Source organism: Eutrigla gurnardus (assembly GCF_963514095.1).
Source record: "Eutrigla gurnardus genome assembly, chromosome: 18".
NCBI classification, from domain to species: domain Eukaryota; kingdom Metazoa; phylum Chordata; class Actinopteri; order Perciformes; family Triglidae; genus Eutrigla; species Eutrigla gurnardus.
This window is the reverse complement of record NC_139929.1, coordinates 5,567,654-5,594,836: the sequence shown is the minus strand read 5'-3', so window position 1 is coordinate 5,594,836 and position 27,183 is coordinate 5,567,654. Positions and strand designations below refer to the sequence as shown.

The window sequence follows — 27,183 nt, the reverse complement described above, 5'->3', positions numbered from 1 at the left end:
AACATGCATTACACATGTTTTTTCTTTCCCAGATCTGGATCATTTCCCAGTAAAACGTATAACCAAGATTTGTTGAATCTTCTGAAAGAAAAGATCTTTCAAGAAATGCCGGAAAAAAAACATATAACATATGAAAAACTTGCCAAATCCCATATCCTCCCAGCTCCAGCCTCCAGGCGCCCACAAATCAGCTCTTCTGCTATACATACTGAGCCGAAAAGCGAGACAAAAAGGAAAGAAAGCGACATTCCCCAGGCTTATAGCTGCCAAACCATGCAGCCCTGCACATTTCTCCTCTGTTGACAAACTGTGAGTCACATCCAAGTCACACAGAATCTAGTAATTGCTTCAAATGGGACACAGAATCTAGTAATTGCTTCAAATGGGACACAGAATCTAGTAATTGCTTCAATCTCATCCTATTCAGTGGTGGAGGCTGCAACCACTCAAGGAAATCAAGGTAAAAACAACAAAACAAAAGTTTTGCTGTACAGAATTAGACCAATATGTCACTGAAAAGATGGCTTTTATAGGGTATATATTGTACGCATATTGTGTACTTTGTTAAGACCCTCTTACTTCCATTCAATCAGAAGTGAACACCAACTGAATAACAAGATTCCCCTCTGTACCTCCTGTGCAAAATTCTAATTACGCAAATAAAATCCTCCATCCGAGCTCCGCTTTGTTTCTTTTCTGACACGCCGCCTGAAAAGCATAAAAGGTTTCACTACTTAAGCAGGCTTAATTAAACGCATTAAATACACAATCTCATTTATTTTACTACGTGCACGTTTCCCTGGTGATCGTAACGGCACCTAAAAACGAAACCGGCCGACGGCTAGAAAAGGTTTCGGCAGAATTGATGGATGATATAAATGTGATTTATTCGGGGGCGGCGTCTATAAGTCAGAGATGATTTCCTCTGCGTGACTGTCTAACAATCTCACTAAATTCAGCAATTTCAGGCAGATATCCGTAAAGAGAGGCAGACAGAGGGGAGTTTACTGCTCAGGTCACCGGGGTTGAAATTAAAGAGAGGTGGTTGTTTTGGTTTATCGCTTCCAGTCGCAGCCATAGACAGCTGTGTGGTGCAGCTGCAGGATTCTGGGGGTTGTAGTGCAGGTTGTTAACAGGTATGGAGGGTCAGTGCATCCGGAAAACAGGTTAATAGGGAAAGCAGAACAACAATAAAGTTCAGACAGTGACAACAGGAGTCAAACCCTCTTCACTGTGCTGATCTGAAGGAAGAGAGCTATCGTAGCGCAGTTAGCTATGTGGTATTTTTTTATTTAAAGCAATAGCTTGACATTCAGTCTTGAAAAACGACTACACTGTCTGTTCAAATGGAATAAATCTGCCTCCCATCGTCAGATTTTCTTCATTTTTAAGCAGTTTCTTTTGTTCCAGCTAGTGCTCGTTAACCAGAGACGTTAGAAGGAGATATACGTGTTGCATTTCCAAGCGCATCATTGGATGCTTTCACATGTTTAGAATGTTGAATTGACTTGTTGACTTGATATATCTCCCAAATGCATATTGTGGACGTTTCTGCCGGCTTCTTTCCCTGAAATGTCTTGACTTCCTGCTACGGTTCCAGGTGAGTGGAGGTTGCATGCTGGTTCTTGCCTCTTCACCCTCGGGCTTGAACACCCGGACAGCATTGATCATCATGTCATCTGCATGTCTACATGTGTCCTATGTGAGCCGACATGAGGTCAGCAGACGTGTTACTGCTTCTGTCTGCCGTTCCCATCCATCCCTCAAGTGTATCGATCCGACCCAAACATATTTATGACCCCTGTAGAGGACACGGGAGTAATTGGGCACTTCAGACTGATGGCAGCATCGGTCTATACAGCTGAGGCTTTAATAGAAGGAGACATTTCAGCGCCCTCTGACAAACGGCCTGGCAGACGCTGGCTTTGAATGCAAATGTGAGACCTGTGAAATATCCAACTTTCCCTTCACTCCTTCTTCTAAGGCAGTCAGTGGATGAGGTTGTTTTGTTTCTGCTGCTGCAGAGGTGCTGATGAGGAGGGAAGGAGGAGTGTTATTTGGGTAGAGAGATGGATGAACCGGGATAGTCTCGACACTTGTGAGCCCTTGTGACTTTCCCAGGAGGAGACAGGAGGATTGTTTGGCTCCGAGTCAGAGCGAGTGTCACTTTTTCAGTCAGCGAAGGATTCACATTCACAACTGTTTGAGCCCGAGGCTTGTTTGATTTATTTATAAGGGCGGGGTGAGATCATCCAGGCCAGGCAGGGAAAAACGGCTTTGATTAACGAGTCCTTCTACGCTGCACGTGCAAACCGTATTTTTCCAATAATAAGCGAGATCGATTTCTTCATCCCTCATATGTATTACTTTTCAGTGCTGCATAATCTAAAGAACACAGTAGCTTTCCATTTCAGGCAAGGGACCTTTTTTTTTTTTTGTAAACCTTCTAGTCATGCGTCAGTTGAAGTATAATAGTTTGACATTTTTGGAAAGACATTTATTTATTTTGTTGCAGAGAGGTGTGTGGAAAGATCAATAATCTTTCATGTCTGCAAGCGCAGAAAGAGGCGGCAAGAGAGATATTTCCTAAAATGTCAAACTATTTTCGTTCCTTTGCACCTCAGACTCTTAATGGGTCCAAACACCTTTGTTGAAATCCATACTCCAAAGAACCTTTCTACAATCATATTAAATAACAAAACAGTTGTTTTTTGTGGTAGACTGCACTGTAGCGATGTTGTATTTCAGCTGCGGATTCCCGTTTCATGGGAAAGCTAAGCTCTGCCTTTGAAAATCTCCTTGTTTTGGGACTTTCAAGTGTGACTCAGCCTCCCCTCTCACTTCATACCATGCTTCTGGGCACCCTGCCATCAGAACTGGGCCCCATGGTCTGCCTCTCAGGGCTCCATTGATCAAACTAAGGGCCCCCACAGCAGGGCCTTGTAGGAGCACTCATGCCTTTACGCTGCTCTGGTGGACGAGGTATTCAGATTCTTTGCTTAAGTAAAAAGTACCAATAAATCATTTTGTTAACATATTTTTGAGGTGTAAAAAAGGAGAACTTGCCTTCCACCATTCAATGTGATTATACTGGAGGAGGGGAGGGAGATAGAAAGAGCCTGGAGGGTTTTGGGGGGTTGGGGGTCTTCAAGTCCCTCTGCTGTACCAGGAGCTCCACTAGACGCTATCCTGTCTACACACCACCTGTCTTCAAGAATTCAACCACAGGAGACGGACCGCCGGAGGCGTTTACAGGCAGAAAACATAGGCTCCGTTACAAGCAGACACACAGGGAGGCTCAGCGGCTCTGAACATGATGATGGAGACTTCTGATGCTGCCATTCATCTTTTCTTATATAACTGGCAAGTCGAAGACAGGAGCAGCCCAGATTTGTCAAGAGCGAATGATTAGTGCGAGGTAATGGCGGCCATTTGGGCAGCGCTTTCAGCAATCCGTCATCTCTTTCTAAAATGTCTCAAGTGCAACTTTGTCCTTGGAAACCGGAGACAAAGTTTGTTGTCAGACGAGGAAAATAATTACGGCAATCGCATCATCATTACTGGCTGGCAGCGAGACAATAGATCAACGAGACTTCTCTTTGGTTCTTCTCCAGATTTATTCAGAATATCAGATAGTGGGTTATATTCTCTTATTGATTTCATGGCCTTCAAAACTTTATAGAAAAGTTTCAAGGGTGCAAAACTCAAACATCCAGTAAAACACAGTAAATAAATCAATCTAACAGACCTACAGAGGGAACCATGCAGACGCCGTCAAATTATCACTGCAAGTCGACCACTAGAAGTGCAGACAACAGGGCCAGGTGGGTTTTGTATAGACCTGTCCCACAGCAGCACATGACTAGCACCAGCATAATGACAGCCTGCTCTTTATAAAGACAGTACAGTCGTGTGTTTTATGTTTACGACCCTGTCAGCCGGGGAACTGGGTCACCATCCAGACACAAACATGCAGGGACATGTCAGAGCTTGGCTGCCTGCACCTCCTGATGTTTTCAGGGAGAGGTGGAGGAGATGACCTTGACAAACATGCTTGTCCTCGTCATGAAATATATATAAAAAAATGACTGCTTTTTGTCTTGTTTGCCAGCTCGCATCGGGGTATCATTTCTAATCATCTTTGTGTACACCTGTACGAGCACAGATTTCTGCAACAACAACAAAACCAGCACATATGCAAAAGTGCACTGGCAATTTCACCCATTCTTACATTTAATAATGCCTGCAGTCCACAGGGATGTCATGTATTATTACCACCTGTCCTTTCAAGGTAAATTGGCCGACGGACCATCCAAATAATTTACGCTCTGCAGTGTCAACACTTCCAAGCACCGGTGTCATGCATGGAAAAGGAAACAATTTCCATTAAAGAGATGATGGAAATATAAAAAATGAGACGTGACTGCTTTCTCATGAATCTTAAATGATTTCCACTTAGGGCTTAAGAAAAGCAATCATTTTGAACAGCATCAACACTCTCCTTCCCGACTCGGCAAACACGGATGCTTGTTCAGTGGCTCCACACTTTGAAGATCTACATGTCCAGGTAACGTCACTTACATGCATACTCTGTCTTTTCAAAATAAACTTCCACAGGTTATGTTATGTTTGCGACATAAGTTACATAAAATCAAACAAACACAGGTCTACTGGGTGAAAGTCCTGTGGTTTTGGGCCCAGCCATCCATTCTTAACTGCAGCCACGCAGAGCATCCTAGCATAAAGGAAAAATATTTCCTTTTCCCACCTTTACTGGAAGGTCAGAGGTCAGACCAGCAGTTTTAGAGCTGAAAGAGAACGTCTTGCTGCGTGACATTTCAGCAGGTCATATGCTCGTGGTCCCCGGGGCTTGAACCAGATATTTTCCCTTTCTCTTCATATAACCTTGATGCCACCCTTTCAAAAAAACTAAAATACTTTTAATGAAACGCCTACACTCACTGTGCTAGACGCTAAAAAATAAATGAATGCCTTCCTGGCCAACACAGCTGAAGCTACCCAGAGCGGAGGATGTTCAGTGACAACAAAAGCCTTCACATCTGCAGGAGAGGAAGAGGGGAGTAGTGGAAAAAATAAGGCTGGAAGAAAACAAGCCATCTGCACACGATCCAAATTCTTTTTTTTATTTTTCAAAAGCCTCAGCTTCTCATGACAACAGCGGAGGCAGCGGAGCGTGGGCTTTGTCTACATGGGATTGTGTATGTGTCTAAAGTGTTTTTGTTTATTAAAGACAGAGCGAAGGAGTTGAAGCTTTTAAAGTCGAGGAGGTTTCGGGAACAGGGCTGACACATGAGAACCGGTCTGCTCGGCTAACAAGCTCCTGACGGGAAGCTCCAGGCTGAACTTTGGCCTCCTCCAGCACACGCCACAAACTCCCCGTAATGCAACATTTACTGTAGAGTCTGAGTCTGTTCTCTTCAGGCGACCTTTTTGAAGTCGCAGCCGTTAAACATTTAATTTGACAGAAGTTGCATCTCTGCTGGGCTCCTGGAGTCTAAAAAGGAAGCTGGTGTCCCTCCAGCTGTTCAACCCCCAAGGAGTCCATTGAGATCAGACCCTGGTGCAGCTCCTCCACTGCCTGAACTCTCCAACCTTTCTCCATCTCCCCTCTGTATATTGTCCTCTTTACAAGACCAGACCTGCTTTTCCCCCCCTTTAAAGACAGATGTGCGGTCCCACATGGTATTCCCATCGCTCCTTCCCTCTGAATTCCAGGACTTTCACGGAGCAGAAAACTAAAACAGCTGACAGGAGGAAGCTTATCAACTAGGAAGTGCAAAAAAAATGTTTTTAAATCTTCAACGAAATAGCCAAAAACAATACACACACCTTTTGACAGATTACATTTGAGCAGATAACCTGTGACTGCTGAGACAATCAGGGTCCTGGTAGTGATGCAGCGACCGAGAGGGTCAAATTATCGCCGTCAATCACTCCGCAATTCACTTCAGCGCCCGGCACCGAGTGGGACAGCCGAGGTGTCAGGGAAGACGGGGCCTTTCATTACCTTCCTGTCAACCCCGATTGTAGCCTCATATCAAGCCGGATGTGTCCCCTGTCATGTCCCGGCGGTGGGCTGTCACCGCAAATCTGCCACAGGAGGTAAAACGCCCCAGAGAGATGCACCGAAAAATCCACAGAGGAAGTGATTTACCTGCCAGCATGCATGTTAGACAGCGATACGACCTGAGGGGCTGCAGCATGCACAAACAACATGAAAGCATGCAGTTAACCCAGCCATGACCCGTGTTTTATAACTGATGTCAAGCTAAAAAAGATCCACATCTCGGTGCCATGACTACAGGAATGGTTTGGACATTGATATTCGCTTCGTCTGCCTTTTTTTTTTAAAGAGTGAAAATAGCCGACCGGATAAGAGAGTTGCCTGTGAGCTCAAGAGATCAAGAGTATTTTATTAACTCGGAACTGAATCCAATATGGAGCCCACCATCAGACCTGATGTTCACCATGTGTGTTATGTCAGCATTAATGTAGAAATGATGCCTTGGCACATTCTATGCTTGTGGGAGTCGGGTTATTGGAGACTACACTTGCTTCTTCCTGCAAACACTCCTTGGAGCAGCTAGAATCGATATTTTTAGATTAACAATGGATCCCATGACTAGACCTGAATTTGCTGTTCCTCTCGGCTTTGTAGTGGATTTCACCTCACTGTTTTGGTTTGAGGCCCACAACAGTTTTTTAAGCAAATAAAAGCCCTAAAATCCGACTGTACACTGCCTGCATGGCACCAATCAGCAGACAGAACAAGTTAGCAAGCGTCAGAAATTTCCCTCATGAGTTGGTGGACAAAACAAAGCTAAAATGGGACCACATATTGGACTTGAATGCATGTTAATGCTGCTCCATATTTGCCAAATGTGTAAAATATACAACTGTTTGCTGATGACTTCATCATATCAACCTAAAATGGTGATTAATCAATGTATTAATGTATGGTGGCATTTAAGAAAGAATCTACACCCAACAATCTGTAGCAGGTATGTTTACTACAGCTAGCAACTAGCCACTCAGCTAGGTCTGTATGCAATAGTAGTAACAAAAGGCAACTTTATTTCAGTTAAACCTTGCACCTTCTGTACAATATCTCACTTCAGGATGTCCCACTTATTTCCAAAAACATCTTGACCTCAATTATTTTTAATAATACACCAGGAGGGCAGAGGGTAAAGTGTTTTCATTCTGTTAACTGTTATCTCTTCTGATAAAGCGAAGTCATAAACTTTTATGTGTTTAGGTGTTCTCATTGTGATTTACACCTGGAAGTTTCTGAGGTTGGGGAATCCTAACATAAGCAGAGCTCTCATTGCAGAGGGGTGTTTTTTTTTTTTTCCCTCCGACAAAATGACAAACTTTATGAGGCTCCGCTGACCTTAACCACCCTAAAAGCCCCCCGAAGCTTTCCTCTGTCAGTGGCATTCTGCTGTAAACAAAGATTTATCGCTGAATCCTCCGTCCCTGTAAACGCTCAGATGGAAATGTTTACAGCACATATCTCACACGCAGCATAAATGTTAAGTACTTGCTCTTGTTTGTTTTGAGGGTTTTGCACTCTTGTCCAATCAACATTAAGTGAAATGGCTCATTCTAAAAGGCATTTCTTAAATCAATTTGTTTTCCAGCCCCGACTGAAAGTCTCTACTGACGCTTAAATGTCGACCAATCTGAACTAGAAGCTTGAAGGTTAATATGTCCATACAATCTTGTATTTGCTCATTGATTAGAAACCCGTCCCCATGTCTGCCTGCCCCATGTTCGTATTTGCCTACTCGTTATTTGTCCGAGGTCTGTTGGCCGACAGCACACTAATAATGTGTTTGCCTCCCTCACGCCCAGACGGATGCATTTAGCCATCTAGTCAGGGAGTCTGATTGAGGTCTCTTCTTGCTGCAGTAGAAAGGTCAAAGGTCGAGATGAGGGACACGCTATCATACAAACTGCCTGCGCTGTCTTACTCCATCTTCATCCACTCGCTCTTCTCACGATTTATAGATAAAGGCCTAATGTGAACTGAGTGGTGATGGTTTGTCATTTTTAAAAAGTAGGTCCCCAGAAACGTCTATCTACCCGATAGAAGTAAACAAGCACATCAGGGAGACGATTGGCTATTTCTATAAAGTTATTTATAATGCTCATCGTCGGTGCCACTGTGTCCGATTACTAGAAACTAAATTGAGAGGTTTTCTAAAGGGAGACTGGTGCTTGGAACACTACCACTCTTGTTCACACGGGGGCGCCAAAATCAACACAATATTAAAGTTCCTTGTAGTTATTTTAATAGATCAAAAATCCTACTTATTTTTAATTGCAGCCCTAATTGGGGAGTAGATCCCTTCACGATGTGGGACGTTTACTTTTGTCCACACAGTTTGCACACACTGGTGTCACGGTGTGATGTTAGCGCGATATTGATTCGCAGCTTTCTTCGGGTGCAAACGCAATGTTATCAGTGAGGTATTGATTTCTGGGCTCTTCATCAGCCGAGCAGGCACTAGGTGAAGGAGAGGCTACACAACTACAATCAAGATGATGGACGACGCAGCCAAAGACTCCTAACACTGTTCATCTTTTACAGAGCTCACATGTATTAAAAAAAAAAAAAAAAACTGGGGCAGGTGGAGAAATGAGAGTAAGGAAGTGGGCGGGAAGAGAAATGGAGAAGAAGATGGAAGAAAAAAAAGGATAGAGCGCTCGATGAGGTTGATAGAGGATGTGTGAATGCTCACAATGCATTTCTACACCATCAGATATTCCAGGAACTCGTGACCGGCGTCTGATCTCAGCGGCAGATTACTGTGACCTCCAGGTTATTAAAAAGGGCGTCTGCAGTCGGTCCATCAGGGTCAATCCGTCGCAGCGCAGGCATCCAATCACATGTGATACATGAATGTTAACAGGAAGATAGAAAATGAGCAGAAGGCTGTCCTGATTATATCCAGGTAGAAAGAGACTCTACTCTGGCTCTGCAGGGTTAGTTCAGATTAATTTGTATGAAAATGTTTCCGTTTTGCAAACATCATTTCTATCCTCACCTTTTTGTGCATGGAAATACAAACTGTAATAACGTATCTTTGCCATTCAAACTCGGAAACTAAGCATGTCCTTCCCTTTTCAACAAGCCCACATAGTGTTCACTATCTACTGATCGTGTTAAGTGTGTGTTGAATGTCCATGAACGCGTGCCTTAAATGTGTAATCCACTCGGGAAAGAGAAGCCAGCAAGCTACGGCTAACTAAGTGAAAGCTTGGATTGGGTAGTGTAAACTAGTTTGGTCCAGTTTTGCTGGCAGCAAATGGCAAGGTTGGCAAATGACGACAGTTTCAACCCAAAAAGTACACAACAACTATAATATATAATATATTTTGTCATCCTTACCCTTGTATGAATGAGCTTCTGAAAGGAATCATTCGTTCCATCTGTTAACAAGCAGGCTAATATGAGCTGATGGGCTGCTGTAAAGTGGCTTCTCAAGAACCTCAAACAGATGCAGGAATTCGCAAATATACAAACAAATACACACGGTAACATTCAGAAAGCTCGCACGTGCCGTGGAGGCATGCGACCATAACCCTGATCTTTCAACAGGCCGTTCAATTCATGGCTTCAGTTCTAATTGTTTGCAGAAATGATGCGCGGGATAAGATCTGATGAGTAGATCTCGTCCTCGGATCTGAGCTGATCCCTAACCTCGGAGCAATTGGGGAAAACACACAAATTCTCTGCATGTGGCTCTACAGCCACAAAGACAAGAACGCCCTGAAGCTTGGAAGCTTTTTTTTTTATTTTCTTACAATAAACACATAAACTGAAGTTCAGAGAAATGCTGGCTTTTACCACTTTGGGCGCGTTAGCTTTCATCATAACTGCGTTTGAACTTTTGTCAATGATTTCCCATGGCTTTTGTCGTGTTGAGTTGAGGGAAGGTCACTTTAAATGCCACTTTTTTCAAAAACTTTTACCGGATTTAGGCTTGAAGCTGAATGCTCCAAACTAGGCATCAACAATCATGAATCATCTCAATTTAGAGGACAAACTGCTCTGCTCTGGCCACAACTGTCAGAAGGATATATAATACTACATCTGCTATTAGAAGAAAAAGTCGATGCGACTTTGAATGAGATATTTAAAAATTATCTTATTTTGCAACAGCCAAAATGGCAGCGGGGGAAGGATAGATTACAGTAATGGGCGCACGCCTTCAGTAGAAAACCTGCACTTCTGCCAGGCCAGCCATTCGGGGCAGAAGGCCATTTGGCAAGAAAAGGACATCAAATAAGTCATTTATATTCATATCGTCACCTCTCACTTTAATTTTGGCTGCTTGTGGATTGATGGGATTTCAGAACATATATCACTGGTTTGGCAGCCGTCTGGAGACAGAGCATTTCATTTTTGACCCCAGTAGGTTTTTCATTTTATCAGGCCAAAAAAACAAAAGAGGGAAAATTTATTGCACCCGAAATGTCAAATTACATCCACGCAGCTCTTTTTATATAACTTAAGTATGTTGAAGGCGGGTTGGCAGCGAGCAGTTGCGATGATGCACAGAGCGTTGGCACCTTGACCGATACCAGAGGCCTTTGGGTGAAGAAGGAACTGGCCAGACATTTAATCAATATCTGCACCTCTGCCTGAGATATGTATCAGCTTCTGGTTGCTATGGGAAACCGATGCAATGATAAACCCCTCAACGCTGCCTCTGGGTTGAATGATGACAACAGAATAAGGGTGGAGGTCTTTTATACGGTGGCTCCGAGGTGCAAAAAGTAACACCATTGGAGTGAATGAAATAAAAACAAATGACAGAAAACACATTTAAATAATCACTCCTACGGATTCCATGATTTTACATCATTTGCTTATCATTCATTCCCTCGCCCTTTAGAGAAGGGCACATTTAATACCTTTGTGCAACGGTATGAATAACATATCCATAATTAAATAGCTCACACTAACTTACTTTCCATCTAATTAAAAGTATTCTGGGACAAGAAAAAAGGTCTTTAAATGGGAATCAATTACCATTTAATGATCATCTCACCACCTGACAAAGAGCTCCCGCATGGACACCTTTTAATGGCCACAAATACTAAGAATTCCCTCCATAACAAGCGGCATTCATCACGATCTTCGGACGGCAAATTGTTAGCTGCCAAAAATGGATGCAGTGTACCGTTTTATTACAACACCTCGCTTCTAGGAATAGAGTGTCATACACTTCTGCGGCAACGGCGGTCGCGGAGAGGTGACAGATCTGAAGAAAACTCATTCTTAGAGACACTCGGTGATAAAACGCTGAATGTTTAGAGACAAGACGCGAGACCCATCAGTCTAAAGGATGGGAATTATTGAGAGCCCCTCTGGGCGAGGGGGGAGAAAGTGGTTGGTTTCTCCTCCTCGCACTTTGTTTCGTCAAAGACAAAAAGGACGAAGGGAAAATGCAAGGTATTCCAAGCTCAAACACACAGGTGTATTAATATCCAGTTATGCATAACAAACAGCTGTACATAATAGAGATGCTGCAAGCAGTCAGGCCTCAGCTTGCAGACTGGCCAATTTACTCCTCCCGGAGCCAAACCACAGACTTTGATCTATTGTTCCCATTAAATTGATGTCTTGTTGCCTTCTGGATCAAAACATGTGTACACTTCACAACCGCCCTTGACATCGGGATGCTTGTTCTTTGCTAGACTGTTCAGGAGCAAACAATTGACTCAGAGCAGGGACATACCGCTGGATCGAGCCTTGTCTCGAGTTACTTGGGCGGAGTTTCCCCACTTTCTAGGTCCGTAAAAGTACACTCGCACAAAGGCTGCTGTTACACCTTGATATTCATCACCGCAAAAGACTCAAAGCAGACCTTTGTTCCAGGCTCTGTCCTGAGCTCTGGGAGAAACTCTCAGCTAGTAAGCATTGGCAGGGGGACAGAACTCTGGCACAGACCTCATTTACCAAAATCATTTGTTGACTTCTGTGTGTGTGTGTGTTTTTTTTTTAATCAGGCTTGTTTAATCGAGGCAGAAGAGGGGTGGGGAAGGCATTAAAACAGAACAGAGATGAAAATGTGATAATGTGAAAGTGCAACTCCCATTATGAATGTGCTGCCAACTGGCCTCCTGTTTACAGCTTCGGGATGAGCTCAGCACCCGGTCAAGAGGTGGACAGCTGGAAGAAGCCCGTCCAAAACGACATACTCCAAACAAAGATCACCCTGACCTCCAGAAACCTTTGAATGCTTCTGGGAAGAGGCCTGTATCCTCTCATTCCCAGCAGTCCTGATTCCTGAAGGTCAAGCGATGAAGAGCAAAGGGGAGCTGAAAGCCTCACAGATGTCTTACAAGAAGTCTGGTGGGTCTTTATGACTCATTCGAGGTGGTGAATTAACCAGAACAAGTTGCGGAACAAAGCTGACTGGCTTTTTTCTTTAACAGTCAGCGACGAATGACTAACTTTACTTCCCTGAGGCTGCAGGGCCAATACATCTGAGTTAATTTAAATGTGAATTCTATGAATTATAGAGGTAAGGTGGCAGAAAACAACTTTGATGGAGTCACCAACTATTCCAGAGAGCCGTTGCTGTGGGGGGAAACTTGTTCTTTGTCAGGATGAGTTTGGTAGGGAGAAGGAAACTTCTGGACAGGGAGCGTGGAGATATTTTCCAGGCAGAGTAACAAAGGCAGCGCTGTTGGACCTACAGCAAGGGGAAACACATCAATGCCCGTGAAGGGTTCACTTGGCACAGCTCAAAAAAAACGTTTGAACATACTCACAAAGTGTGTCGGCATGAGCAGGCTAATCATGGCAAAAGCTAAATGTTACCAGAGGCGCATTTATATTACTTATGGCCTTTCCATCCCTTCACAATATGCCACATCGACTTTCATTTTTGAATGAGCATGCTATTAACATGATAAACAGACCAATAAATAGATCAATCTAGGTTAGGTTGGGGGGAGGCAGGTTAAATGCAATTGCACTAAAATAAATGAAGGTGCATTTTGCTGACTCGATCAACGTTAAAAAACAAAACAGGGATATCAGTCATAGGTACATTTGTCTCCCATAGCCAGATCTCAACAGGGCTAAAAGATCGGACTCCACACTTTATAATTCTGCAAATGCTCTGGCTTCTTCGTATTTCTTTAAACTAATTGCGATCTTCTTAGGTGCTAAGCCCAGGATGCAACAATGATGAGCAAAACAGATAGCGATGACATAATGATACGCCGCTCAAGTTGTTGGAACAATATGAGGTATTAACTTTAGACAGAGGAAAAGATTCTGAGTCATTTACCGTAGATTTTGCCAGCTGTGCTGATAGCCGCTGCTAGCTAATTAAGCTAATATGAGCTCCATTAGCTGGTTGACTTTTGTTCCTAGCTTGTTACCTCACAAGATATGCCATAACATGCTCCGTAACCTTGGAAAGTAAGCTAGCTAGCCAGATATGCTAACACCCACCCCTTCCACTTTTGATCTCGTGTTTGAGGTTTTGGAAAGGCTAACAAAACCGCCGACCCTCAGACTGTAATATGGAGTTTCTCTGTGCAGCTACACTGGTTCAGCATGTGAACCCCGAGCTAACTGTCAGTAAACCAGGAGGGGTTTTAGTGAATGGGCAATTTCAAATGAAATACCAGAACAGATGCCAAAACTTTACTTATTCAATAAGGCAATTAGCAAGAAACCCTGGAAAAGCCAGTTATTTTGTGTTTCTTTTAACAAAATAAGAAACTTCTGGAGTCCCCACTAAATCTTTATATCTGACAAGAGATCCCGAAACACAACTAAGAATCTGACCAAACCAGTGCCAGATTTCAAGCTGGACTCAAAAAGTGCTGCGGTTTGACACTCAGCCATAAAAAACGACTACAGCCATGGTATATATGCACTCACTGCTGAATTTAGAAGATAAATATAGAGAATATAAGTATAAAAGAGTCAAATCAAGGAAACAACAGTCAAAGAAAGCGCATGGGAAATGCCGGACCCAGATAAACAGTGTGAGAGAGAAAACTTTCACACACAGTTGCACATATAGGCAAAGGCATGTAGCAGCATGCCTCAAACCCTGTGAGTGACACTTGCTTTTGTGGGACAAAGCCAAGCCAGCGCCCCCGCTGGGCTCAGGATATGAAGCCTGCTTTGGGGTGGGGTGACGGGCTCCTCCGGCACCTTATCTCCGGCCTGCAAACACCGCCTTCTGTCCTCTCCTTCATGATAGCCACGCCTGTAACGCTGTATTCCCCTTTGCAGAGCCGCCTCTTTCAACTTCCTACAGCGAAGTGCATCAAATCGTTAGGCTCTCTTCATCATTCCGATGCAGGCGCCGCGTGGGGAAACAGGCAGGAACCGAGTGTAATTTCAACGTTTGTAGAAGCTGGTTTGGGGTTTGTGTATTGAAAAAAAATCGAAATTACTCTGCTTTCTTGAATATTTTGAAAGGACAAACTCACAGTTGTTCTCTAACATCTGCAAGCAATTTATATCTTTTCTATCATCACAAAAAAAAACTCCAAATGGTTTGCTGTGTATGAAGCATGAAATCACCCCATCTGTGTTTCACAGCCAACAGGGACCCCTGCTACAGGCCACACAGCTGAGCGCCATCCAGTCAGCCATTTTACACAATATGCCACCCATAAAATTCAGCACTGTGAACTTTAGGGGACCGTCGTCAAATACCAGGCCATACCGGTGAGCATCCAGCTTATGCTGCTGGGTTTAACTCCTCCGAGGCCTGCTGGGATCTAATGAGACAGTCTGCATGAAACTCAGCCAACACAAATGGGAGATGCATGTGACTAGCATTAACACGACCACGTGACTTGAACATATTCACCCCAAAACGCTCCACACTTCCTCTGCAGTGGATCTAAAGAGAATCTAAATGTTAGATTTACATTGTCTCAGAAATCGGATCACATTTCCAGAAAATCATCAAAAGAAAATGTAAATGAATGCATGTTTCAGGACTTCTGGACTTCTTGCATTGCTTTGTGGAATAATCCTTGAATTCAGCAAACAAACATAGCATTGTTTTCTCTTTCTTGCATTAAAAATATGATTAAAATATCTCCTTTTAAGTTTCTTTCACTGCAACAGTTGCCTTTATCTCTATTAGTTTGGACCACCGCTCTTTCCCGGTTGATCTTGGCCGTCATGCTCCCTCGCCGTCATAGAATACAACCAAACACGACAAAACCCACACAAAGACAACACAAATTTGTACACAGCGCTGCACTCAAGTTTGTTTGACATTCTGCTGCGTACGGCCAAATGTTGCTAATTGATTGTTACAGGAAATAACTAACAGATGCAGAAGCAAACGAGGCAATCAAATAGAGAGAGAGAGAGCATGGTATATACACCAACTCCCTTCGCCAACTTCATCACACAATTCATTCCTGGATCTCCAGAAAATATAACCGCATGCAAGCTTCCAAGGGAGGGGTTTTCCTATCAGTTATTCATCCAAATATCATAACATATGCTGTTAATCATCGCTTACCATACTTTAGAGTGTAATATTTGTATTGTGCCGCTGTAATTGTGCTCTCTTGAGCTGTGATGCAGCTCAGCAAAGGGGGGGGGGAGGGGGTTTTCCTCCCTCTCCTCATTATCCTCTCAAACCTGAAACTCCTCCCACCTAAGTGAAAAACCATTTAAGTCATTTCGCCCCTCGGCTGATGATGTAGCACCTCTCGCAGTATGCACAAGCATCGGGAGGAGCAGATAAAAGCCTGGCCGCGATCTATTGGCAGCTTTGCAATCATCTGTGGAAACGGGGATGTTTGTCATGAATGGAAAGTGCTTGTCATCTCTCACCGAAGCGCTGACGTTCAGATCTGTAACGCTTTGTAACGAATGCCCCCCACCCCCCTCCCGACTCTGACCTTTTCAAAACATGCTCGGCGGACAAAAATCCATAATTTCTCGCTGCTCTGAAATAAACGAAATAAATCAAAGGGAGTAGAAAATGCCAGGGAGTGATTACAGATAACTCTGCAACAATGTGAAGTGAAGGAGCTTTTGAACCACATGAAAGACAATGAGGGGGGGAAAAAAGCTAAAGAGGAGCTTAACTGCGCCGGGTTTCATTAACTAGTGGCCTCTTCGCTCTTTGTCTCTGAGCCTATTGAACCCTGTGTGCCGCTCCGGCCCTCTTAACCCGTCAGCCTGAGCTTCTTCCAGGAGTGAGAGGGGCAGGCAGCTCAGCGGCGAGGGCCAGGCGTGACTAATGCAGGAGCCTGGTGCTGCTGTTGCATGCTGGTACGGAGGGTGGTGGGGGGGCGACCCTGCCTCCCTGCCGCCGCGATGTATGGCACGGCCCACTGTGGCCGCATACATTGCAGCCACATAAACCCCCTCGGCCGCCGCCGCCCCTCCTTGTCTCTCAGCCCCCTCATACCTCCCCACCCCCGTCAGCCATTCATGGCAGATCCTTTCAGCGGGTCATTCAGAGGGCCAATAAAGAGGCTAGCTCATTCTGTGCCGTTCTGAAATGTGCAATGTCAGAAAGAAGGAGGGAGGGAGGGAGGGAGGGCAGATTCCAAGAAGGCTTACAATCTCTTCACTAAAGTAGACTTGAGCTGGACCTCCCATTCTGTCCCTCCGTAGACATTTAATGTCGGGAATCATCCGTCAAGCAGCGTTCTGGACAAAAAGTCTCATGAACTTATTGCCACAGAGGGTATTTTCTGCAATAACACAAAATCCAATGGAAAATTCCTACTGCCTTTTTGTTGAAGAGGGTTGGCCTCGAATAATACACCATATCCCTGCAGCTCACATTAAAAACGGCAGGTTTGTCCACAATGTCTCGTATCGTGCAAGTGACGATTTTAGTGATGATTCTCTCCAACCAATCAGTGCTGTGCGGTGGTTTAACTCCACCTTCAAGTATTGGCTCAGCAAGCTTGTTGGTGGTGGTGGTGGTGGTGGTGGTGCCAAAACAAGTACAGGAGCTATACCCACAACTTTGAATGGAAAACAACAAGCGAGCCAAGTGGGAACGCGGGATTTGGCTTTGCATCAACATCCAGAGGCGTCGTCCTCAAGATATCAAAAATGCTATCTTGTTCTTTCTTTGACAACGTTACAGTCTCCTCTTAACCGCTGAGTTAGCATCCATATACGGCGGCGGTTTCTTTGCACCTGTAGGGTCAGAGTGAGGCCGCTCCCTGGAGCGTGGCCAGGGGAGTTTAGACCTGACTTGAAGCGGTGGCGTCTCTGCAGCCTACACTCCTATGTCAGAATGCGTTTGTAGGGATTGCAGAGGTGCATGCTGCTGGCAGTGTGATGGATGAGGGAGCCGGAGACGATTAACCCTCCACCGACCGAAAGGAACACAACGCGGAGCATCCGCAACAAATTAAATTCTCCCCCGCAACCGCAATCTTAGCACATTAACAGCCCTCAGTGCTCCGGCTTTTAAAAAGGAGACCACGTCATTACACAAAACAAAGACTTTCTCTCTCTCACGCTCTTTAATTCTGCCATCGCACACGCAGACACACTCCAGACTCCAGTGGAACATCTCCTTTTTTTCCACTCGGAGAGAAGCACCGGAGTGCAGATTAACCCCCAAATCAGCCTCGGTTTGGTGAGAGTTTCTCTGAGAGAGCGTCGCAGAGCCACAGAACGAGAGCTTATAAAAAAAAAAAGAAGAAAATGCACCGAGCTCACAGGATGTTGATGTAATTTCACCCAGATGTGCTTCACAACTCATCCAACTAATACATGCAACCAGTCTTTTTCACATCTCAGGCTCTGCAGCCGAGAGCACTGGTCTTGAATGGCTCCTTATTATTTTACCTCCAGAGACTCAAGGAGTCCACCTGCACTCTATGAATAAAAAGCTCAGGAAAGGACTCTGCTCCTTACAGCAGAGTCGAGGTCAGTCTACGACAAGGGAAGCACTTCTCCCGGATGTCTAAAAATACTGTCCTACATACTAAATGTGTCCGGCTCGGAGCAGGAGATGGAGCGATGAAGTCCTCTGAGAGGAAAAAGCCCTTTTTCCGTTTAGGGACGCTGGTGTTTTGAGGAGTTTTCCCCTAAAAACAAGCCTCACTCCCGCATCGAAAAACCCACAAAAGCTGTCGTTTTCTACTAAACCACTGATGTGATGAGCAGCAGCAGCCCGGCAGATTGATCCGAAACACTGAGCATGACTGTGTGAAACTACAAAAAGTGTGTGTGCGAACAGCATCTCTCTCCCTAAAACAGCCGTACATTCCAGTAACTCTGCGGTCTGCACACACACACACACACACGGGTTTAATTTACAGTCACTGTCAGCAGCCCAACATTTCTCTTAACCACTATCTGATACGTGATGATAAAACCGCTGCACTGCAATCAAGAGCTGTGGGAAACAAGAGCTCGCCTGTGTGGACGGGACCCACGTTGGCATGAACGTCACATCAGTGGACTTTAGGTGCACACGCTGCCGTTTACACTGGGGATACAGTTCACAATGGAGAACCTCATCCTGCAGCGTCGTATATTCAAGGACATCAAGGTGGACAGAGCGTGTAGGCAGCCAACGTCTCCTCTGCAGGACTTCTCCAGAGAAAAGCACCTGCATTATGCATGATTACTCATCTTAAATCTGCACAATAAAGTTGCAGAAGGATGTTCCAGGTAGAATCAAATAAAAAAAGCCACAAAAGGAAAGTTCCAGAAGCAGTATGACATCTCCATACCTTGCACTGATTTGCTTTGTCTGTATTACAACATACAGTAATGATCCTCTCAGCCTGGGGGGGTGCAGTGTGCAAAGATGGGGGGGAACAAAGCCAGGCAATTAACTCAAACGCGTAGTAGTAGTGAAAATATGATAATTAGCTTAAAAGAAAGTCTTTGATCCAGACAATGAAAAGGAAGTTAGTAGGTCATGACGTCCTTCTCGCTCCTATAAAAGGAGATAACCTCTGTTTTCACACTCACACACACACACACACACACACACACACACACTGAGTACACAAACAAAGTCACACTCCACCTGCGTCTGCTAGTTCTGCATGAAGAAACCCGGACCTGGACTCGGGTCCGGTTCGTGTTTTTTATTATTATTATTATTATTAGAAAGGTGCTGGGTTCCTTACCGTCTCCGTCTCGGATGTCGGCTCGTGCATCCCCCACGCACTGCAAAACTAAAACAACTCCAACGAGAAGGTCGAACGTCTTCGCACGCGCCATATCCCCCCCAAGTTCCAGCCGATTCCTCCTCGGTGTCCCCCGTGTGTCTCGTCGTCCTCGTGCGCCGCCGACGCCGCTTCTCTCCCCCCCTCGCGCGGACTCTCTCTCTCCCTAACTCTCCCCCTGCCTCTCCGGGCGCTTTTAAAAACGGGGAAACCTGCCTGCGCTGCACTCGCCGCACTCAGCCGTGTGTGTGTGTTTTTGGTTTGTTTTCGTGTTGTTCCAGCGGGTGCCACACACCGCGCGCGCGCGCTCCTGGAGAGTGTACACGCGCTCGTCCTAACAGGTCTCCACCTCCAAAACAAATAATAATAATAATAATAATAATAAGAGCAGCAGCAGAAGAAGAAAAGTGGTCCACTTGAATGCTCGTCCCAGTCCGACGCACTGGTCCCACTGGGCGGAGGTGCAGCGTGTGTGTGTGTGTGTGTGTGTGTGTTGTGGGTCTGCGCTCCAGGAGAAGACAGTGCGCTCCCTCCGTCATCAGCTCCTCGGAGCCAATGGCTTCTTCTTCTTCTTCAGTGTGATGCCCCGTGTGTGTGTGTGTGTGTGTGTGTGTGTAAGAAGAAGAAGCGGAGGAGACAGACAGAGCGTTTCTCCAGCTGCTGCCGCGGAGACGGTGGACACTTGGCCCCGGGGTTGTGATCCGCACCGCGGCTGAGTGATGTTGGAAGTTGCGTTCGGAGGCTGGAGGTCTCCTGTTCGCCGGCAGACACAACATGTTCAACACGCTGGACTCATTTCTCTGAGGGCTTTGCTTGTTTATCAAGCATGAAGGCTCTATTAACAAGAGGACGAGATGTCTGGGTTGTATAAAGGCTGTTTAGAGCTCAGTATGTAGACTTTAGTTATTTTAAAACATAAATCTTATGAAGCTATTTAAGTGCCATTCTTATTGTACACTTGTGTTTTTGTCATCCATCCATGGACATGAGGGCGCCCTCCTCAGGGGGTCGTTATGTGATAATAAAGGCTATTAACCCTTTTGATATTTGAACCCACAATTACAATAATTGCAAAATCAACCACATTATTTTCCCACAAACTGTAAATGAGCAAAAAAGCTTCGTTACTACACCAAATAAGCTCAGGTTTTATGTTGTTTGCTGTATTCCTTTTGTTTGATAAGAAAAAAATAAATTTACAGACAAACACAACCTCGTCGTCGTTTGGTTCCAGTTGGATCCCAGAGGTCTGATTTCCTGTCCCAGCTCTTAAACATCCAAACAGCTGTATTTAGGATTTGGTGGAGCTGCATAAAAAGTACAGTCAACACTGAATCACATAAACTGTGCACATTAAAATCCACTATATTTAACCACATTAACAACGAACAGAAGGGTTTTTCCGCAGGAGACGTGTCAAAGTCCTTTCATAAGCAATTCTCATAAATTCAGGCGTTTTGTGTGCCGTTAAAGAGGGCCGGGGGGTCTCCAGGACCCAACACATAAAACATGGGGTTAATGGATGGATGGGGACTTTGACTGACTCCCATTTTAATTACTCCTGGTTCCCTCCGTTGGCTATGTGCTGTCACTTTTCTGAGCAGCAGCCAGAGACCGAAGAACTTGGACACCTCTCATGTGAGGAAACACTCCCCCCCCCTCCCCCCCTTCCCATTGCTTAGTTTGTGCTCATTTTGAACAGGAAGGATAACTTGGACCACATGCTTGTTCCAATTAAGACACTCGCTGTGGGAATCCAGGAGCTGCAACTCATGGAAAAGCTAGAGAGAGGAAACTCTTGTATAAAGGACCACTTTTATAATTTACTTGGCTGCAGATCGAAGTGTTTTTTTTTTTACTTCGTGGTTAAAAGGGTAATAAAATACATCAAAATCAAAATGTGGGGGCACAAGTATTGTGACAGCCAGCCTCCCGAATAAAAACCGATCAATGAAAAGCAACTGCGTCACAAGCTTTATTAGTTATTCCCTTGATCATCTTCACTGGCTACTAAAATTCATCTGCTCCATTATCGTCGCAGCCGACTGCCAAATAAGCAGTGAATTGTTTTTGCACAAAAACGAACGCAGCTGCTGCTTTTGTGCCAGATGCAGAGGAGCGTTTGTGATGCTGCTTCATGAAGAGGAGCCCTTCAGTTTGTGTCTTCTTCTAAATAACTCACAGGAAAGTCAGCTCCGTAAAGGAAACGCTACGCCTAATGGTTTCTGAAAAGGACGCAGAGAAAGAGACTCCTTACGATAATTAATAGCATCATTTAACATGAAGGTGTGATGAGAATGTAACATCCAACTCTCCACCTAAGGACGTTATAAACGCCCTTCATTGAGCTTAGAAATCATATTAAAAAATACTCTCCTTATAGCTGCTGAACTTGCCTAAGAATTACCACGTTTTTACGTTTTCATCGATTTAAAAATAAACCCGTAATAGTTGTCCATGCATCCATGGGCACATTGTGAACAGGAGCTGCTAATAGCTAATTCGGCATACTTTTAATGGGGCCGGATCGAGACGGAAATAGAAAACAACCAAAAACAGGACTCAATTTGCAGTAACTGACTTCTTGGCAACATTATATTCCCTGCGTACATTTCTCTCTCATGAACATATTCGGAATGTGTTGAAAATCTGACAAAATATTCAAAATCCGCACCTTGCAGATCCATTCTCTAAGCTGGACTAATCTAAAAGACATTTGTTGAATAAACATCCCGTCCATGTAATGATGGTGCAGATTCTTATCCGTTGTTTGTCCGAGCCCTTACGTCCTGAGGGGTGAGGCGTTTAGGGACGTGTGAAAACATTTCAGAAGTAGAGGAAGCCAGTGGGTGAGGCACTTTCTCTTCCACTTCCCTCTAAAATAGCTCTGGGAGACATTTTTAAGATCATAAGACTGGGATAAATATCTGCTGACAGCGCCTGTCCATGATACTGTCACATCTACTATCTCCCATAAATCCTGGATCACCCTCCGCCCGGATTCAAGCAACACACACCTGCCGCGCACCCACGGGGACGTATATCAAACGTCTGTACGGCAAAAGCATACAATCCCACCCAGATAGACATGAAAATATGCTGCCCGGTGATGGATTTCTGTCATAAAAAGGAGATCTCTGTTGACAAATTTGGCGCGGCCATTTAAACCATAAAGCATCTTTTCAAATCGGGTCACGCGGTCCAGTACCGGCCTGGGATTTAAGTCCTGAGGCAAGCATCCTCCATCCACACACACTCTCTCTCTCTCTGCAACTCTTTCCAAGCACTTTAATCATCACAGTCGTTGAGTCTCAGCGGCCACAGCTCCCCATGCAGTCTGCCTCTCTAATCACCTTGTTCCACAACTCCAGCAAAACGAAGCCAAGCTGGTCCTCAGTTGACCACTCTGAAAATCTCTCTCTTTATCCACCCCTCCTCCTCCTTCTCTCGAAACTCCCCTTAAGCCTTTTCTATCTCAAACCTCCCCCCGAATCCTTCCCCGTGTGACAGAAAACACTTTCCCTCACATCATGACGTAAACTTTTGCTTGGCTGAAGACCAGGCCGACCTTAAAGGAGCATCAAAAACGCCTGGAATTAATGAAATGAGATGGGAGCGACATGAAGGGACTTAGATCGGATTGTGAACGTTCCCAAAGAGTGCTCGTGTGGAGATTTGGAGGTCCCACTTGTTGAGTGGCATAGCGCCGTGTCACCGCAGCATTTATGACGCCTGGCCACTTAATAAACAGAACAGGGTGAAGTCATAAACCGACAACACCGAGGAGAACAAGCTCCGCTCTGTTCCCGTCTTTCCATCGAGGGGATTGCGGATAATTAGCTTCGCCGTGCCACAATAATATGAACAAGTCCTGAAAGCACGCAATTATTTAGCTTTGCTTTGAGCAGAAGCTTGAAAAAAAAGGTCAACTTTCTTCCCTTTCTTTGTTTTCAGGCTCCAAATGTCAAATTGTTTTATCATAAATATGCTAACTTCGTCAGTCTTAATGATTTCTCCTCTTTTAACCATTTTAAATTGAATTTGATCGACGCAGCTCTCAGCATTGCAGCTAATAATGCTAAGGGCGCTCATAGCGCAAACAACGCAACATTGCTAATTAATTTACAGGAGGGAACTGGTTTGTAGTCTAGTGTTGACTAATCATCATCATCTGATACGATCAAATACATTCATAAAGGCTTAATTGACAGGAAGCGTCATTCTTTTCATTTCCTCTCATCAGGAAAACAAACCAAATGCACGCTAGCCTTTTACCGAACAATACGAACATAAGGCTCCCTCATGTGGCTGAAATGTGTACTGCAGATATAAATGTTAAATAAAAGACAGTAACAGGATGGCCCCTCCTCCTCCATGTGTGAAAACAGAGCTCCACCAGCTTTCTAACCAACAGTGATATTATTGATGACACTGCAGAGGTCATTCATCCCCATGCAATCATTCAAGGCCTCATTTGTGTATCTCATGAAGCAAACAATAAATAATAAAGCTCAACAATCTCTGTAATTCAGCAGTGTTTGATGATAAATTGGCGTCTCTGGCTGTAATGAGGTAACGGTCTAATTGGTTGCACAAGGTGCATTAGACAATTTGTGCTTTACAATTTATTTCAAGTCATAACGAGGCATCGCTGTACAACACAGTTAAGATCTGGTTTCAAGACCCCAAAAACCACAAGAGACCTCCTCTCCTCGGCCTCCACAACACACCGAGACCTTCTTTTTATTTTACGAAGGACGGTCGGAGGACGGCCCCCTCTCCACCTCCATCCACTCACGCTGGAGAAACAGACATTTTCCTCTGCACTCGGCCAGAGATGATGAGAGAGCCAATGGAGAGCTATCATTACGAGGGAAGGGGGTGGATTTCACCTCCACCTCGGGGCCCCCGCTGCAGGAGGAGGCTATCGGTCTGAGCGCTGCCATATCAGCTCGACAGTCGGGATGGGAGAGGACTCAGGTGTGCAGTTATGTAAATGAGGAATCAACCGTTATTTTGACAGACGGGGCCCTAAAGGCTGTCATTGTGGAGCGTTTTCATTACGGGAACCTTTTCCTAGTGGCACACAAACACAACAGTGACCTTTAGATGGACTCTGTGATTAACAATGGCCCTGCTGAGAAAAGCTGACTAACGCTGCCTTTACCAACAACAACACAAGGACAAAGGCTGGCGGCGTGCGGCGCGTGCTATTCAACGGGGCAAACAAATATGGAAGCTACCAGAGAAGCGTTGGGACAAAAAAGCCTTGATAGCTGCACATTCTCAGCCAGCAGGCCATCGTGGGAGATTGGCATCGTTTGTGTGGCGGCGGTGGCGGCGCTGCATCAGAAGGTTTTTGTGTGTCGCTGGGTTAAATGTCACGTGTCAGGGTTGAGACAAACAAACGTCGACGTAGACGCCGTGAAAAGGCTGAGCTGGTGTTTTTGTTGGTGTTTCACAGACTTCTATTGGCAGCTTGGCAGGTGTTAATAATGGTAATAAAGAGGGCTTCACAAATAAGAATGAACGTTTTACATCAATTCAACAATATTTGGAGAGATAGATGTATTTGCATGATCAATGAGATAACTGGGTTGACCTTTTTTAAGGAGGTAAATGCTTATTCAATGCTTAAAAAACAGTAACTCCAGAAGGTGTGAAATTAAGGGGAAATGGTTTAAAGTTTGCACAACAAATGCTGCTGTAGAAATGTTGCAACACCTTCATTTTCTACCCGTTTACAACTATTACGAAGCTGGATCATTCCCATAAAACTTAAAAAATATGTAGAAAATGCAGATCTATACTCTCTTTAAGGGAAACAGTATAAACAAACAAAATCATTTCTTTATTTTTGATTTACAGTCCGTAGGCTCTGTGTATGATGATATATGTATGTTTCAGCTTTTTGGCTTTGTAGGGCAGAATATTTTGTCAGAGGTAAAGGTGGCGGGCCAATATAAGAAGAGGGCACAAACAATAAAACAGTGCACAGCTCAAGGACGGAGATTGATCTTGTGGCTCTTTGATAAATCTCTGACCCAGAATCCATCTGGACTCAGCAAAGACTCCACAGTGATGGAGAACGAGAGTAAGCAGCAATGAAACCGGGGCTCGTGTTCATCCACAGTCTGGAAACCGATGTGGAGGAACAACACTCACAATAAAACAACACATTTACCCGACACTCATTATTAATGGGAATAAAAGCCAGATGTCGGCCAATCAGAGCCGGCCAAAGAAGTTGTTTTTGTTGCTACCAATAAAATCCATTAAGCGTTTGACATTAATTAAGACATCAGTAAATACGTCTCGTTTCACAGCAGACACTTTGAGTAAAAGCATCACAAAAGGAGTTACTATAACATTATTCTCACCATTGATTTTATTATTTCTCTGTGCCTTTACTTCTGTAATATGTCAAAATGTTTCCTGTGAAATTGACCTATTAAATGATGAAGGGCTGGTTGATAAGAAATGAAGCAGTGATTGCAGCAGCCCTGGCTTTTGCAAGTCAGTACTATTTCATAAATATTGAAAATATTTTTAAAAAAAAATGCTAATCGCATCAACTTTTTAATGGTTTCATCCAAATTCAACACACGTAGTCAAAGAGGCGAGTAAAATGTTCACAGAGCAACAAAGTGACCTTTTCTCTCCTCTTTTACCGCACAGCCGTTTGCTAAATGTCTTAAAAAATCCAATTAGGAGCAAACAGAAAGGAAGAGGATACGTTGAAGGCATTATTTATGCAACATTGGATTTAATTGTGTTGCCTAACACGAGATAACGTAATAGTGGGACACTTGAGGAAATGCATTTATTTCGCTTTCTGCCCTGAATTATGTAAGGTGGATATCACTCATCCCAGTCTTTATGATAAATATCGTAGTTAGAGGTTCATTTCCAGATTAGCTGCTTACACGTTTCCAGTCTTCATGCTGAGCTCCATATTTAACAGATAAGAGTGATATCAATCTTTTCACACACGTCTTGGCAAGAAAATAAGCGTTTTAACCAAAAATCAGTCCTCCCTACGACTAAGAGGAAGCTGTCGACACGAACCGATGCTCTCTTTAACATGTCGCCCCCATACAGAATGTGGAACTTAGTAAATCATCACGCTGGCTGTCAAATATGAAAAGGCCATTTACGATGAGACGCAGCTGAGGAGAGCCGTGACTGAACACTCGTCAAATTCATACCAGACCGGTTTAACTGTGCTGTTTACGGCCCGTCTGCTCAGCGCCGGGTTGACGGTTGATGCAGAGGATCCGAGAGACAAACTATTTTATTTGCACTTGTGGTGGATTACAAAGGAGGGCTAATGAAGTCGGGACTGTGTTTTGGAAGCTCCATGCTCCGTCTTTCAGTTCAATGAACTGGATGCTTTCTGCTTTTGCCAGCATTTTAGAAAACCTTTAATCACCATAAACAAGCTTCCACCACCCGACCATGCAGAGGCAGGAAGCCGCTTGATAAACTGCAACGCTGGCTGTGTTAAATGGAGAGAATGGCCAACACTTATTGTTCTAATGCACATTTTGACTTGTTTACTGCTAGATATCGACATTTCACTTCTTTTTATTTCAACACTCTCCCCAAATTCTTGTATTATTTAAAGGGAAAGGTTGTGAAATATGCTTATTCTCTCTCTTATGAGAATTAGATGAGAAGTTTGGTGCCAGTATCACAGACGTCTGTTAAATATGAAGCTACAGATTAGCTTAGTTTAGCATAAAACACTTTAGTTTTTGTATGAATTAAACAACCTTCTAGCTGTAGCTTCATATTTACTGTTTATATGTGACAGTGCTTTTTATTTGTGTATTTCCGAAAAATAAAACTATTACTTTGCTGCAATAATAGTAAAAAAAAGCTGTTTAAGAGAAAAATCAACACCACTGTCCACCTCTTTAAGTGTTTTTATTTAAATATATAAATGTATGGGTATTTATATGGACACAAGTTGTTTCTTTTAGC

At 44.2% G+C, this 27,183-nt stretch overlaps 1 protein-coding gene across 1 annotated transcript in view; it reads right to left on the bottom strand.

Moving 5' to 3' along the window:
• The window catches only part of plxdc2b (plexin domain containing 2b), a 75,084-nt gene extending 55,397 nt beyond the window's left edge, over nucleotides 1–19,687 (bottom strand). Inside the window, exon 1 of the mRNA XM_084034152.1 lies at nucleotides 19,159–19,687. Coding sequence (XP_083890278.1) covers nucleotides 19,159–19,252 — 94 coding nt within the window. The 5' untranslated portion in view covers nucleotides 19,253–19,687. The remainder of the gene's footprint in view (nucleotides 1–19,158) is intronic.
• Between the last annotated feature and the right edge of the window lie 7,496 nt (nucleotides 19,688–27,183).